At 38.0% G+C, this 13,030-nt stretch overlaps 1 protein-coding gene across 1 annotated transcript in view; it reads left to right on the top strand.

The window, feature by feature from the left end:
- The window catches only part of STAB1 (stabilin 1), a 317,318-nt gene that overhangs the window by 123,231 nt on the left and 181,057 nt on the right, over positions 1-13,030 (top strand). The window contains exons 29-33 of the mRNA XM_089681924.1: positions 1,347-1,477; positions 2,278-2,389; positions 3,813-3,890; positions 8,326-8,427; positions 12,395-12,502. Coding sequence (XP_089538050.1) covers positions 1,347-1,477; positions 2,278-2,389; positions 3,813-3,890; positions 8,326-8,427; positions 12,395-12,502 — 531 coding nt within the window. The remainder of the gene's footprint in view (positions 1-1,346; positions 1,478-2,277; positions 2,390-3,812; positions 3,891-8,325; positions 8,428-12,394; positions 12,503-13,030) is intronic.

The raw sequence follows: 13,030 nt of genomic DNA, 5'->3' as shown, positions 1-13,030 counted from the left end.
TTCTGGATCAACCAAATGCTCTCTAGCAAACTTCAGATGGTCCCGGACATGTACTGGCTTAAGCAGGGGGACACGTCTGGCACTGCATGATCTGAGTCGCTGGCGGCGTAGTGTGTTACTGATGGTAGCCTTTGTTACGTTGGTCCCAGATCTCTGCAGGTCATTCACTAGGTCCCCCTGTGTGGTCCTGGGATTTTTGCTCACCGTTCTTGTGATCATTTTGACCCCACGGGGTGAGATCTTGCATGGAGCCCCAGATTGAGGGAGATTATCAGTGGTCTTGTATGTCTTCCATTTTCTAATTATTGCTCCCACAGTTGATTTGTTCACACCAAGCTGCTTGCCTATTGCAGATTCAGTCTTCCCAGCCTGGTGCAGGTCTACAATTTTGTTTCTGGTGTCCTTCGACAGCTCTTTGGTCTTCACCATAGTGGAGTTTGGAGTGTGACTGTTTGAGGTTGTGGATAGGTGTCTTTTATACTGATAACAAGTTCAAACAGGTGCCACTGATACAGGTAATGAGTGCAGGACAGAGGAGCCTTTTAAAGAAGAAGGTACAGGTCTGTGAGAGCCAATAATCTTCCTTGTTTGTAGGTGACCAAATACTTATTTTCCACCATAATTTGCAAATAAATTCATTCCAAATCAGCCAATGTGATTGATTGTCTGGATTTTTTTTCTCATTTTGTCTCTCATAGTTGAGGTCTACCTATGATGCCAATTACAGGCCTCTCTCATCTTTTTAAGTGGGAGAACCTGCACAATTGGTGGCTGACTAAATACTTTTTTGCCCCACTGTATTCTCTGAGAAAAAAAAAGCATAGGGCATACATTGACTGAACCCTAGTAACTTTGAAAGTTCCAGCATTTGGTTGTTTCCAAAATGATCACTAAACATCCAATGATGCTGCTACTTCTGTCTGAAATAGGATTCTAGAAAGGTTGTGCTAATAAATCACAGAAACTGCTGATGTTGATGTTTACTACTAGTAAAGGGGGCTGAATAAAAAAAGCACCACACACTTTTCAGATATTTATTTGTAAAAAATTTTGAAAACCATTCATCATTTTCTTTCTACTTCACAATTATGTGCCACTTTGTGTTGGTCTTTCACATAAAATCTAAATAAAATAAAATACGGTTACATTCTTGGTTGTAACATGACAAAATGTGGAAGGTTTCAAGGGGTATGAATACTTTTTCAAGGCTGTGTATGTATGTGTGTGTGTGTGTGTATGTGTGTGTATATATATGTGTATATATGTGTGTGTGTGTGTGTGTGTGTGTGTGTGTGTATATATATATATATATATATCATTTTTTTTTGTTTTTTTTGTTACAACAGGATTCCAAGTTCAGGATTCACAGTGGAAGTAACGTAACTGCACTAATCCCATCTGATACAGCAATAATGGCTCTAAATCAGGAGAACAGAACATTTTGGAAGGACTCTTATACGATGCCTTTTTTAATCAGGTAAGAATTCTACCTTCCTCATGTGTACGGTGAAGGGTGGTGGAACCATTCCAGTTCTAATACATCTATAGTTAACTGCTTACGTCGCTAGTAATCTTACAAGCCTGCAAAATTTGCAAGAAATCCCCAGCATATAACCTGTATATGTATATCTAAACTCAAAAATAAAAATGTAGTCTACTGCAGCTTACCAGTCCTCAGATATGGTGGCTGCATAAGTTTGCTATTTGCAGGCTAAGGACATTTTTGGCAAGTACAGAAAATAGCTGTTGCTCGTGTCAGAAATGCAGTGTCCTTGTCACTTCCTGTGAGCTGATGAGATAGCATAAACAATATTATTTTAGTTTTGTAAGCTACTAGTGCTATCAATTCACTGTGTAATGGAGATGAACAAGTTGCAGACATGTCTGAAGTCCAAACTGTGTGACAACCATGGCTACTTCCATAGATACCATAGTGAAGTGTAGAAATGAAGGGACAGGCTGTATGCTATAAGCAAGATTAAAAAGTGAAAATAAAAAGTATTAAAAAGAAAACTAATGCAGCCACCAAATCTAAGTTCTGGTAAGCTGCATTATTACATTGTGTTTTTGGGTTTAGATAACTTTTAACCTAAAACTAATTTAAATTATGCTTGGTTTTTATAAGGGTCTGTGACCACCATTTGAGATATATAAATAAATAAAAATATATTAATATAGTGCATGACCTGACAAATTGTATGCCCAGACATGCTATATTCTATTTTTCTCACATGTATTTTGTGCATCTAATTATTGTAATGTATGTGACCATTACAGAGCACACTTTCTCCATGAAGCTTACATATCAGATCAGCTAAAACAGCATGCAAACCAGGAGATTGCCACCTTGGACCCCAGAACGAAATGGGAGATAAGAGTTATTGAAGGGGTAACTACTTTTCTGTGTGTACACCATTTGTTGTTACTAGAAGGCACATAACAAAGTACCAAGAACATTAACCCACAGCAAACAATCAGGGTTCAGCTGACCTGGGCAAACTAAAATCTGCATTGTAGCTGTATGCTACTGTACTTTGCACAGAATTTTTAATGGATAAGTTCATCTTTTGGACAAAAATAATAAATGCTAACTTTTTTTCAGGTAAAAAAATGTGCATTTATTATTTTTGTCCAAAGTTGCCTGGAAAGCATAGCACCAGTGATCAGTAGATCACTGGTGCCATATAAATCTCCTGCAGACCTGTCAGAATATCTGCTTGCAGTACAGGATGTATGAGCAAGCAGATATACTGAGAGGAAGCTTCAATGAACCACCATGATGCTCCACAGCGCCGTGATAGTTTATTGAAAACTACAAGCCGACAAGCCGCCGGGACTTGTAGGCACTCATTCACAGAACTCTGTAAATGAATGACGTGGCCGTGTGGGCACTGTTCAAATCTAATAGTACGGGGATACCTCTCACCGTAATATATATTAATAAGCTTTATTGTTTTCAAATGCCATAAATCTCAACTGTTCAATATTTTTGGTAGAATAGTGAAAGATTAGAACCACTGGTCTGGATTTTAATGCTGTCTGCATCCCAGCTGAAGAGCTTTGCCCTTTCTTTTTGTCCCAATGACCATTGTCAAAAAAACTTTCCCTGTGGACACCTGTTGTGGTGACAACTGTCTGGAAGAGGATTTATCTTACTTTAGAGAGATCTCACTTCCTATTGTGTCTTGAGATGGGCAGTGAAAGAACCCTCCTCAGTGGTACGCAGACAGCAAAAAAAATTGTCAGAGGTTTTAACTGTTCTCTAATCTATCCAAATTTAAACAAAAAAAAAAGTTTTGGCTGTGGATATGTTTAACATCATTATTTTATGTTTCAATATTTTTATTGAATTTTTCAGGGAAAAAACAAGGGAATGAGACATTGTTCATTCATACAATAATGCAATAAAACATTATACAGTTGAGCATTGTTGTTGTTATTCCATTCGTTAGGCAATGGTGGAGTTGGTCTCATTTAGCAATATCATCAGAGGTATTTATATATGTACGAAGAACCTTGGTGAGGAGTTGGATTGTTAGGGGGTTAATTGGTAGGGGAGATGGAGGTGGGGGGAGAAGGGAAGGGGGAAGATATAACTGGGTGGATAAGGATGTACCAGTCAAGGTTTAGGAGGTGTTTTTAACTATATGAGTGTTATCAGGGTTGTACAGAACATTTTGGGTGACTTAACCATCCGGTCCATTTCTGGTTAATAACATCATTATTTTAAAGTGACTTTATTTCTCTGACACAGAGCATTGTCCACAAATTTATGGCTTGATTTTGAAGGACCTTTGTATTTTATTTTTTAGAATCTAACAGTTAATAACGCAAGTGTTATCACCCAAGATATTCCAGCCTCAAATGGATTTATTTTCATTATTGGACAGGTTAGTATTAAAATCTGGAATCATAGCAGGATGCAGTACATTAAATAAATCAATGTGTGTTAGTAGTGCAGATAGATTTTGAGTCAAGCTGATATCTGTATTTTGGAAACTGTACTTAATGACATGTCAGAATATTTGAGAATGCATTGACTTAGTCAGTCTACCTGTAAGTACTTGTATATTGTCTTTGAATTGGTCCTGTTCATTAACTCGTTCCTTACCAGAGGTCATTAATGTCGAGTCCAAATTTAGCATTATTTGTATGTGTTGGTTATGAATAGAAATCTATGACTAATTTGCCTATTTAAATCATTTTTTCCCTTCTTATAAAAACATGTAAGGCTTTTTTGGTATATTATTTTAATAAATACCCAGTTTGGATTTTTATTAAAAGGGCTGCTGGGAAAAAAACAAATGGCTGCTGTATTTGGCAGTATTGGTCACCAGTTTTGCCATGTACACATTATCAGCATAAGACATTATGCTGAGGAACATTAAAAAAAGATTGCAGGTGGGAGGTGGCCCTGCTTCAACAAACACTTATAATTTTTTTTCTATGTTCAGAAGGGAAGGGTAAGCATCTCTGTCCGTTTTTTTTATTGCTGTCTGTGTCCTAAGTAGGGGTGTTTCCTCTAGCCTTGTGTCAGCAGGAGACTCAAACAGTAAGTGACAGGAATACATTTCTTCAATTGGACACAAGCCCCATTACCCCCATATGTTATGCTGGTGTCATTAGGACAAATAGCAAGAGTGAATCTCCTCAATGGAACTGGACAGTAATAAAAACTTCAAATTTCTTCAGACATCCCTAATCTATCACTCCTAAAAAAAAACTGACTTGATTTCTAATTTAAGATACCCATTTCAATGTGTTATTACAAGTTATGAAAAATGATCCTGCAGTATTTGTGCCTCTAACCAATAAAGTAAGTAACTTGGGGCCTTTTTTATGTAATTCTGTTATGCCCACTCAAGAACTGTGAAAAAGTGAGGTACATTTTTCAATCCTATCACAAGGCAAATAAATAGGAGCAGTGAGACACTGTGAGACAGATTTATTACAGGGTTACAGCCTTGCAGTCAGAAATTCCTCCTTTGGCTGCTCTAAAGTCGCCCTTGTGGCTAAATGAAACCTGATCCTGACTACTTCTTTATTATGCATCTGATCAGAGTGAAAATGTATCTTAGCTTCAGTAAAAAAAAATCTGTTTTTTGAATTTTGCAAACTGTCACACATGACTGCCCAGGAATACAAGTGTACAGGTCTGTAAACTTGTCAAAGAGATTTTGCTGAAGGAGTCGCAGCCTGATTTGCGACTAATTATGTTGTTAATTTACTTTTACAATTTCCCCAATGTGTATAATAAACACAAGGTAAGGTGGCAGAAACAGTCATATCTTAGGAGGCCTCACCACTTGCACTCTGCTATCCTCAGACAAATGAGGCATAGCTTAATATGTGGACAAATATACAGTACATCTTACACATGTTAAGTTTGTGAAATTATAATAATTTAGGCTGGCTATACACAGATTGAATTTAGGTTGTTTCCTGCTGAGTCAGTCGAAATATGATTCATGGGTGGTCCTACTGGCTACACCCAACTCAACAAACTTTGATCTAAACATCAAAGGAGCCAGACAAAAAAATGTAGGCCAAACAGTGACTTCAGTCAATTGGCTGCATTCTCTTTTCTTTTGCATCGGCTGTCAGAATACAGTAGCTGGCAGGGGAGATTTGTCCTTCTGTACCGTATGGATGGAGGAATCTGTCAGATTCCCATAGGCTTAATGAAAGAAATCTATGTGTCTATGTCCAGGTTAAGTATTCAAATTCTTACATAAGCCCAATTATGACTGATTTTTCTTTTTAAATATAATTTTTTAAAAATTAGTTGCTTCACTACCATACTGACCAATGGCTTGAATTCATGACTTTCTCAGCAAGTGAAATTGGAACTTCTGGTGTTCAGCATGACAGCCAGGAAATTTGGAATAATGGACATGGATGTCTAACTGCTTAAGAGATCAATAAATACAGTAGTGTGATATATACAGATTTTTACTTTATCGTCGGCTTTATAAATTATTTATAGAAAGAGTTAAAATTCAAAGATACATTCAACCCTTTCTTTAGTACTTAAACAGCATAAAGCGAACCTGTCACCACTGATCCTCCTTTCCAGAGCAGAATTATCTGGCTGTAAGGTTATCCAATCTCCTACTTGAGCTTTGTGCTGATAGTAGACACTCGATAAAACTTTTATGTAACAAAGGTATAAAGAGTTTATGCAAGTAAATGAATGACTTTGCAAATTGACAGGTATACTCTCATCTGGCATCCTAGATAGACAGTGATTTATCAGCCTTTAGCTAAAGCAGGAGACACATCAGCCTCCTTAGAAGGCCTTACAGCCTCACACTGGGGTGACATTTCTATTGTTGCAGGGCTGGAATACAAATGAATTTAAATTGGAATACAAATGCACACACTCCTGTCTCTGATAGGCGTAAGGCTGCCAAATGACAACAACAAAAGAGGTTCAATTTTTATTCTTTAATCTTTCTAATCCTGATTGGTTCTCTTTGAACCTCATACAGTTTTTTTTTCTTTGGTTCTCTTTATGTCTCCAAAAACATGTATTAATATAGATTCCCTTTCAGAACACTGTACGTTTTTTTCCCTCCATTTCTGTTTAAGTACACCTAATTTTGATCATTTGTTTACTCATGATTTCTGGGTACATTTTATAGGTACATAGTTAGTCAGGTTGAAAAAAAAACACAAGTCTATTCTATACCCACTGTTGATCCAGAGGAAGGCACAAAAAAACATATAAAGCATGGTCCTCCAGAAGGTAACTGGATAAAAACTTGGAACAACAATCTCTGATGTTATTACTTATACATTTTAATATCTGGTTAGGTTTTGTTAATTTAGGAATGCATCCAGCTCTTTTTTAAAACAATCTACTAAGCTAGTCAGTTCCTGAGGGAATCTATTGCACATTTTCACGGCTCTCACTGTGAAGAAGCCTTTCCATATTTGTAGGTTAAATCTCTTTTCCTCTAGATGTAAAGAGTGCCCCCTTGTCCTCTGTGATGACCTTTACGTGAATAACTTTACACCGAGTTCACTATATGGACTAGTTATGTATTTTACACATGGTGATTTGTTGTTTTTTCATGGAGAATTATCCCCATTATCTATATAATCATTTTGAAATTAAAAAGTGTACTTTTTGTTGTAGCAATATGGAGGCTGATGTGCAGAAGTAATTACATAGAAATCACAGTGGTTTTGCTTTTAACATGTAGTAGAAAAATAACATCTGAAATCAAATTGCTTGTTAGGGTAAATTCCCCTTTCGTCTTTTCAAGCTTTCAAAGGAAAGACCGTGTATGTCTGAGTAAAAAAAAAGCACATTTCTGCAATATATTTTTTTGTTGTGATATTAGTGCAGCTGAACTTGCAGCCTCTTTAAAGAGGCATGAGGACAAGCTCATGAGTTACTGGGATGTACTGCTTTCTTTATTAATTTTTTCAATATATATAATCACATCCAACTGCTATCTAGATCTTGCAGGCTCCACCTCCTCAACATCTCCAAGATATGCACATTCCTTACCCCAGACACCGCCAAACAACTCGTACACTCCCTCATCATCTCACGCCTGGACTATTGCAATTCCCTTCTCACTGGCCTACCCAAACGAACGCTATCCCCACTCCAGTTGATCCTAAACTCAGCGGCTAGACTCATCCACCTCACCAACCGCTCCACATCCGCCTCCCCCCTCTGCCAATCCCTTCACTGGCTCCCGATTGCCCAATGCATCAAATTCAAACTGTTAACCCTGACCTACAAAGCCATTCACAACGCCGCCCCAAACTACATAACTGACCTGATACCCAAATACTACCCTACCCGTGCCCTCCGCTCCTCACAGGACCTCCTACTCTCTAGCTCCCTGGTCTCCTCCTCCCACGCCCGATTACAGGACTTCTCTAGGACTTCCCCCATCCTCTGGAACTCCCTACCCCAATCCATCAGACTGTCACCCACCCTCCTCACCTTCAGGCACACCCTGAAAACTCTCCTCTTCAGGGAAGCCTACCCCAACCTCACCGTACACCTGACCTCACCTAACAACCTCCTCCACTCCTCCCACCACTCCATCCCCCACAGCCATCTCCTCCTGTATCACCTTCCCCTCCCTCCTAGATTGTAAGCTCGAAAGAGCAGGGCCCTCAAACTCCCCGTGTATTGTATTGTTACTGTCTTGTCTCATGTTCTGTCCCCCTTGCTACTGTACAGCGCTGAGCATACCCTTTGGCGCTATATAAATACTGTATAATAATAATAATAATCTTAATATGTGCATTCAAAATGATAGTATAAGAACTTATAATGAAACAGTTTTGTCCTCTCAGGTTTTAATACCACCCTTAGGAAATATACCTCCAAGGCAACCAGGACTGTTGAAAAAATTAGAGCAAGTTCCAGCATGGGAAAGATTTAAACTAGAAATTCAGGTACGTCTATTTCTACCCTGGACAGGAAGGAAAATTAAAGCAGAACTAAAGACTTAAGAAAAAACAATTGTGAACAGGCAGGCTGTTTAATGCAAAAGAGACATGCAATGTCTCTTCTGCAATAGAATACACTTATCTGCCTGTTTGCAATGCTTTCCAAAATGTCCACGGAGCTGAGCATGTGCAGCTCCATTTATATTTCCAGCACAGTGCAGTGCACAGGATTGAAAAACTCCCACACATGTACAGTACCTTGAAAAAGTATTCATACTCCTTGAAATGTTCCACATTTTGTCATGTTACAACCAAACACATATTTTATTGGGCTATTGTGTGATAAACCAACACAAAGTGGCACATAATTGTGAAGTGGGAGGAGCATGATAAATGGATTTCAAAATGTTTTACAAATATCTGAAAAGTGTGGCAAGCATTTGTATTCAGCCCATTTTACTCTGATACCCCTAACTAAAATCTAGTGGAACCAATTGCCTTCAGAGGTCACCTAATTAGTGCATAGAGTCGACCTGTGTATAATTTAATCTCAATATCAATACAGCTGTTCTATGAAGCCCTCAGAGGTTTGTTAGAGATTATTAGTGAACAAACAGCATCATGAAGGCCAAGGAACACACCAGACAGATCAGGGATAAAGTTGTGGATATGTTCAAAGCCAATGGCACAACTGCAAACCTACTAAGACATGGCCATCCAACCTAAACTGACAGGCCAGACAAGTAGTGTATTAATCAAAGAAGCATCCAAGAGGCCCATGGTAACTCTGAAGGAACTGCAGAGATCCACAACTCAGGTGGAAGAATCTGTCCACAAGACAACTATTAGTTGTGCACTCCACAAATCTGACCTTTATGGAAGAGTGGCAAGAAGAAAGCCATTGTTGAAAGAAAGCTATAAGAAGTCCTGTTTGCAGTTTGTGAGAAGCCATGTGGGGGACACAGCAAACATGTGGAAGAAGGTGCTCTGGTCAGATAAGACCAATATTTAACTTTTTGGCCTAATAGCAAAATGCTATGTGTGGTGGACAACGAACACTGCACATCACCCTGAACACACCATCCCCACTGAGAAACATGGTGGTGGCAGCATTAGGTTGGGGGGATGCTTTTATTCAGCAGGGACAGGGAAGCTGTTCAGAGTTGATAGGAAGATGGATGGCTCTAAATACAGGGTAATCTTAAAAGAAAACCTGTTAGAGTCTGCAAAAGACCTGAGCCTGGGGCGGAGGTTCACCTTCCAGAAGGACAGCGACTCCAAACATACAGCCAGAGCTACAATGGAATGGTTTAGATAAAAGCATATTCATGTGTTAGAATGGCCCAGTCAGAGTCCAGACCTAAATCCAATTCAGAATCTTTGGCAAGAATTGAAAATTGCTGTTCACAGATGCTCTCCATCCAATCTGACAGAGCTTGAGCTATTTAGCAAAGAAGAATGGGCAAAAATGTCACTCTCTAGATGTGCAAAGCTGGTAGAGACATACCCAAAAAGACTTGCAGCTGTAATTGCAGCGATAGGTGGTTCTACAAAGTATTGACTCAGGTAGGCTGAATACAAATGCATGCCACACTTTTCAGATCTTTATTTGTAAAAAATTTGAAAACCATTTATCATTTTCCTTCCACTTCACAATTATCTGCCACTTTGTTTTGGTCTATCACCTAAAATCCTAATAAAATACATTTACAATTTTGGTTGTAACATGACAAAATGTGGAAAATGTTAAGGGGTGTGAATACTTTTTCAAGGCACTGTAAGGAAGTGATGTCATCCCAGAAGAAGCCAGGGAAAAGTTGCTGGCATTGGTGAGGGGCCTTGTGGGCATTGGACTGTTGCAGAATAGGTCAGTATTTCTGGCTTTAGTTCAACTTTGAGAGCGTAAGAGAAAAATACAAAAAGATGCAAGGTAAACAAAATGTAAGGCCGAAGTTTTTCTCAGTTCATATGCGCATGAAAGAAGTCATAGGACGCAGATGATAGAATAATGATAGACTTATTTATTTCCCACATTTATATGCTGCAAACTGCATTACTACCATTTATATTGTATAACATTAGAATTACAAATAGTTACATTTTAACCAATATAACTGCCCAAGCAGAGGAAGATGCATGCAAAGGTCATACCAGCTGGCCATTGTATATCAAGATCAGCTAATGTAATAAACGAACCACATTTTCTTTACCACTTATAGTGTAGGAGTAAAGATGAACTTTAGGCAGTTGTACAAAAAAAAACAGTTGAATCTACTTAACTATTCATAAAATAATTATTTATTTTATATTTACATAAAAGTACCTAGGTGAAATTAAGTCTTGGTTCATGTAATCCTCTTCACAGATGGACTAGAATTGGGTGGGTCAAAACTCTGAACCAATCAAAGATCTATCACTTTGTTTAGCAATGTCACTCTACCATCTTGAGCATGCTTACAGGAGGAGGGATGGCCTGCCTGATAATTTGTTTTTGCTCATTCTTCGCCATGAGCAGTGGGTGGGCTGGTGACTAAAACTGGCCATATTTTCAAACAAGAATACTAGTAAGAAAATTCTTTGAACATTCAATGAATGGATGAATGTCGTTCCAAAAATTATCTTTTGCTTTTAACATTTGTTTTTAAAATGAATGTAATTTCTGCATGATAACCACCTACACTGGCCAAAAATTCATTTGATTGAGAAAAGTTTTCCTTCCTTTCCTTTCACATTTTCCCTTCACTGCTGTCGAAAACAAACATCAATTTGATCCTAACGATTAGAAAAATCAAACAAATATTCTTGAAATAAAATTTCTCGAATGAAAATCTATGCATATATGGCCAGCTTAAGCTGTAGTTGCTGTGAGAAGTGAGGTTAGGATATGCAGTCTAATGCTCCGTACACATGATAAGAATGTTGGATGAATGATCATCCATTTTTTTTTTTGCTTGCTAGTCTCCATATTGAAAATTAAAAGGGTACTGAACTTACGAAAATTCTCGTACAAAAAAAAAACATTTCAAAACTGAAGTAATGTATTGTATTTGTATTGTATTTTCGGACAACTACAGTGCTGATTAAACGAATATCATACTAGCTGCTATCTTACGAGAAACATTTTCATGCTTGTCCCTTTGGATACTGTCGCATTAATTTCATGATTGGCTCTCAAAAGCGGTGTACTAATGATCAGATTATCAGACGATTTTCTTATCATGTGTACGGGCCATATACTGTATGTGTTTCCACTATGTATTTAGTTGTTTGCCTTGTAACCTGCTTTAAATAAGTGGCATATATCATTCTGTTTAGGACATATTCTCATAACCAACACAATCTTCTATAGCAGCTAAACTTTCTTTCTTACACAGAACAGTGCTATATTATTACAGTGATGCTTATATTCGGATGGGCTCTAAGACCTGTCCTCCATGCTGAGCTGCTTTTTGCTGCATGTGTATCCATCTCGGAGCTGCAATTAAACAGCACATAGAAGGGCATGCAGATGGAGCAGGTGCATGGACACAGTCACATGTCAAAATTTGACATGTGGACAGCAGCAGGTGCACAGATACAAACACAGACACAGGTTTGGATTTGTGCACCTGCACCTGCTGGCATGTCAAATTTTAAAGGTTGACTGTGTCCATGAGGCCACTGCATCTGCACCCATTTCTATGGGCTGCCTACACACAGCTTCGAGTTGGATGCACATACAGCAAAAAGCAGCTCAGCATATAGGACAGGTAAGTCCTTCACTTGCCACAGCCATTTTCATACCAAATATTGTAAAGTACCCCTAAAGTTGCTTTAAGTGCCCCTGGGGGAACTCGTATCACAGGCTAAGAACCACTGTTCTATCTAAAACAAAATAAAATTCTTTGGCTGATGTTGGTAATATCACATATCTTTGACGATTCTAGTATTCATTGCAGACAAGTGTAACATTTCTTCCTTGTTTTGTTTACAGAAATCAGGTCTTGTTCAAGAAATTGAAGCATCTCAACGCTATACGATCTTTGTCCCTGATAACGCTGCTATAAAGAAATTTTACAATCAAACTGATTCGGGCAACTTGGTAACCATATGTCAATATTAAGTATAAATTATTAAAGCATTTAAATTATAATATTTACTGTGGTTTGTTAGTATTTTTATTATGTTTGTTTTTTTTATTTTGTATATGAAGTAAAAAGTTCAGCCCTCTCCCAGTTCACACTGCTGCAAACTGAGCATAGCCTGTAGCCAGAAATCCTAGTGTTACTGCACGTGTGAACCGTGATGGCTACCCATCTCCCTTCTGGTTAAATCCCCTTAACTCTACAAGTGTCTGTAATAACCCATAGCAAATGATCATATTCACATCTGCAATAAAATAAATATCCAAAGGGTTCCTACATAAAATTGTTAGGTTTATACTTTAACTGATTTTTTTATATTTTTTTTCAATTATATATACAGTCAATATCTTACAAATAAACATATAATACAGGATGCACCCAGGACATATGAGCTCCAGAGCACTATGAGGCTTATTTATAAAACGGTGAATGTGACATTCACTAGACATTCACTGCAAGTTTATCTTCCTTGTGCATATTTCAAA

This window comes from Staurois parvus, unplaced genomic scaffold (assembly GCF_062004578.1).
Source record: "Staurois parvus isolate SC_StPar_1 unplaced genomic scaffold, SC_StPar_1.0 ptg000282l, whole genome shotgun sequence".
Classification (NCBI taxonomy): Eukaryota; Metazoa; Chordata; class Amphibia; order Anura; family Ranidae; genus Staurois; species Staurois parvus.
The sequence above is the reverse complement of the archived record's forward strand: the minus strand, read 5'-3'. Positions and strand labels throughout refer to the sequence as shown.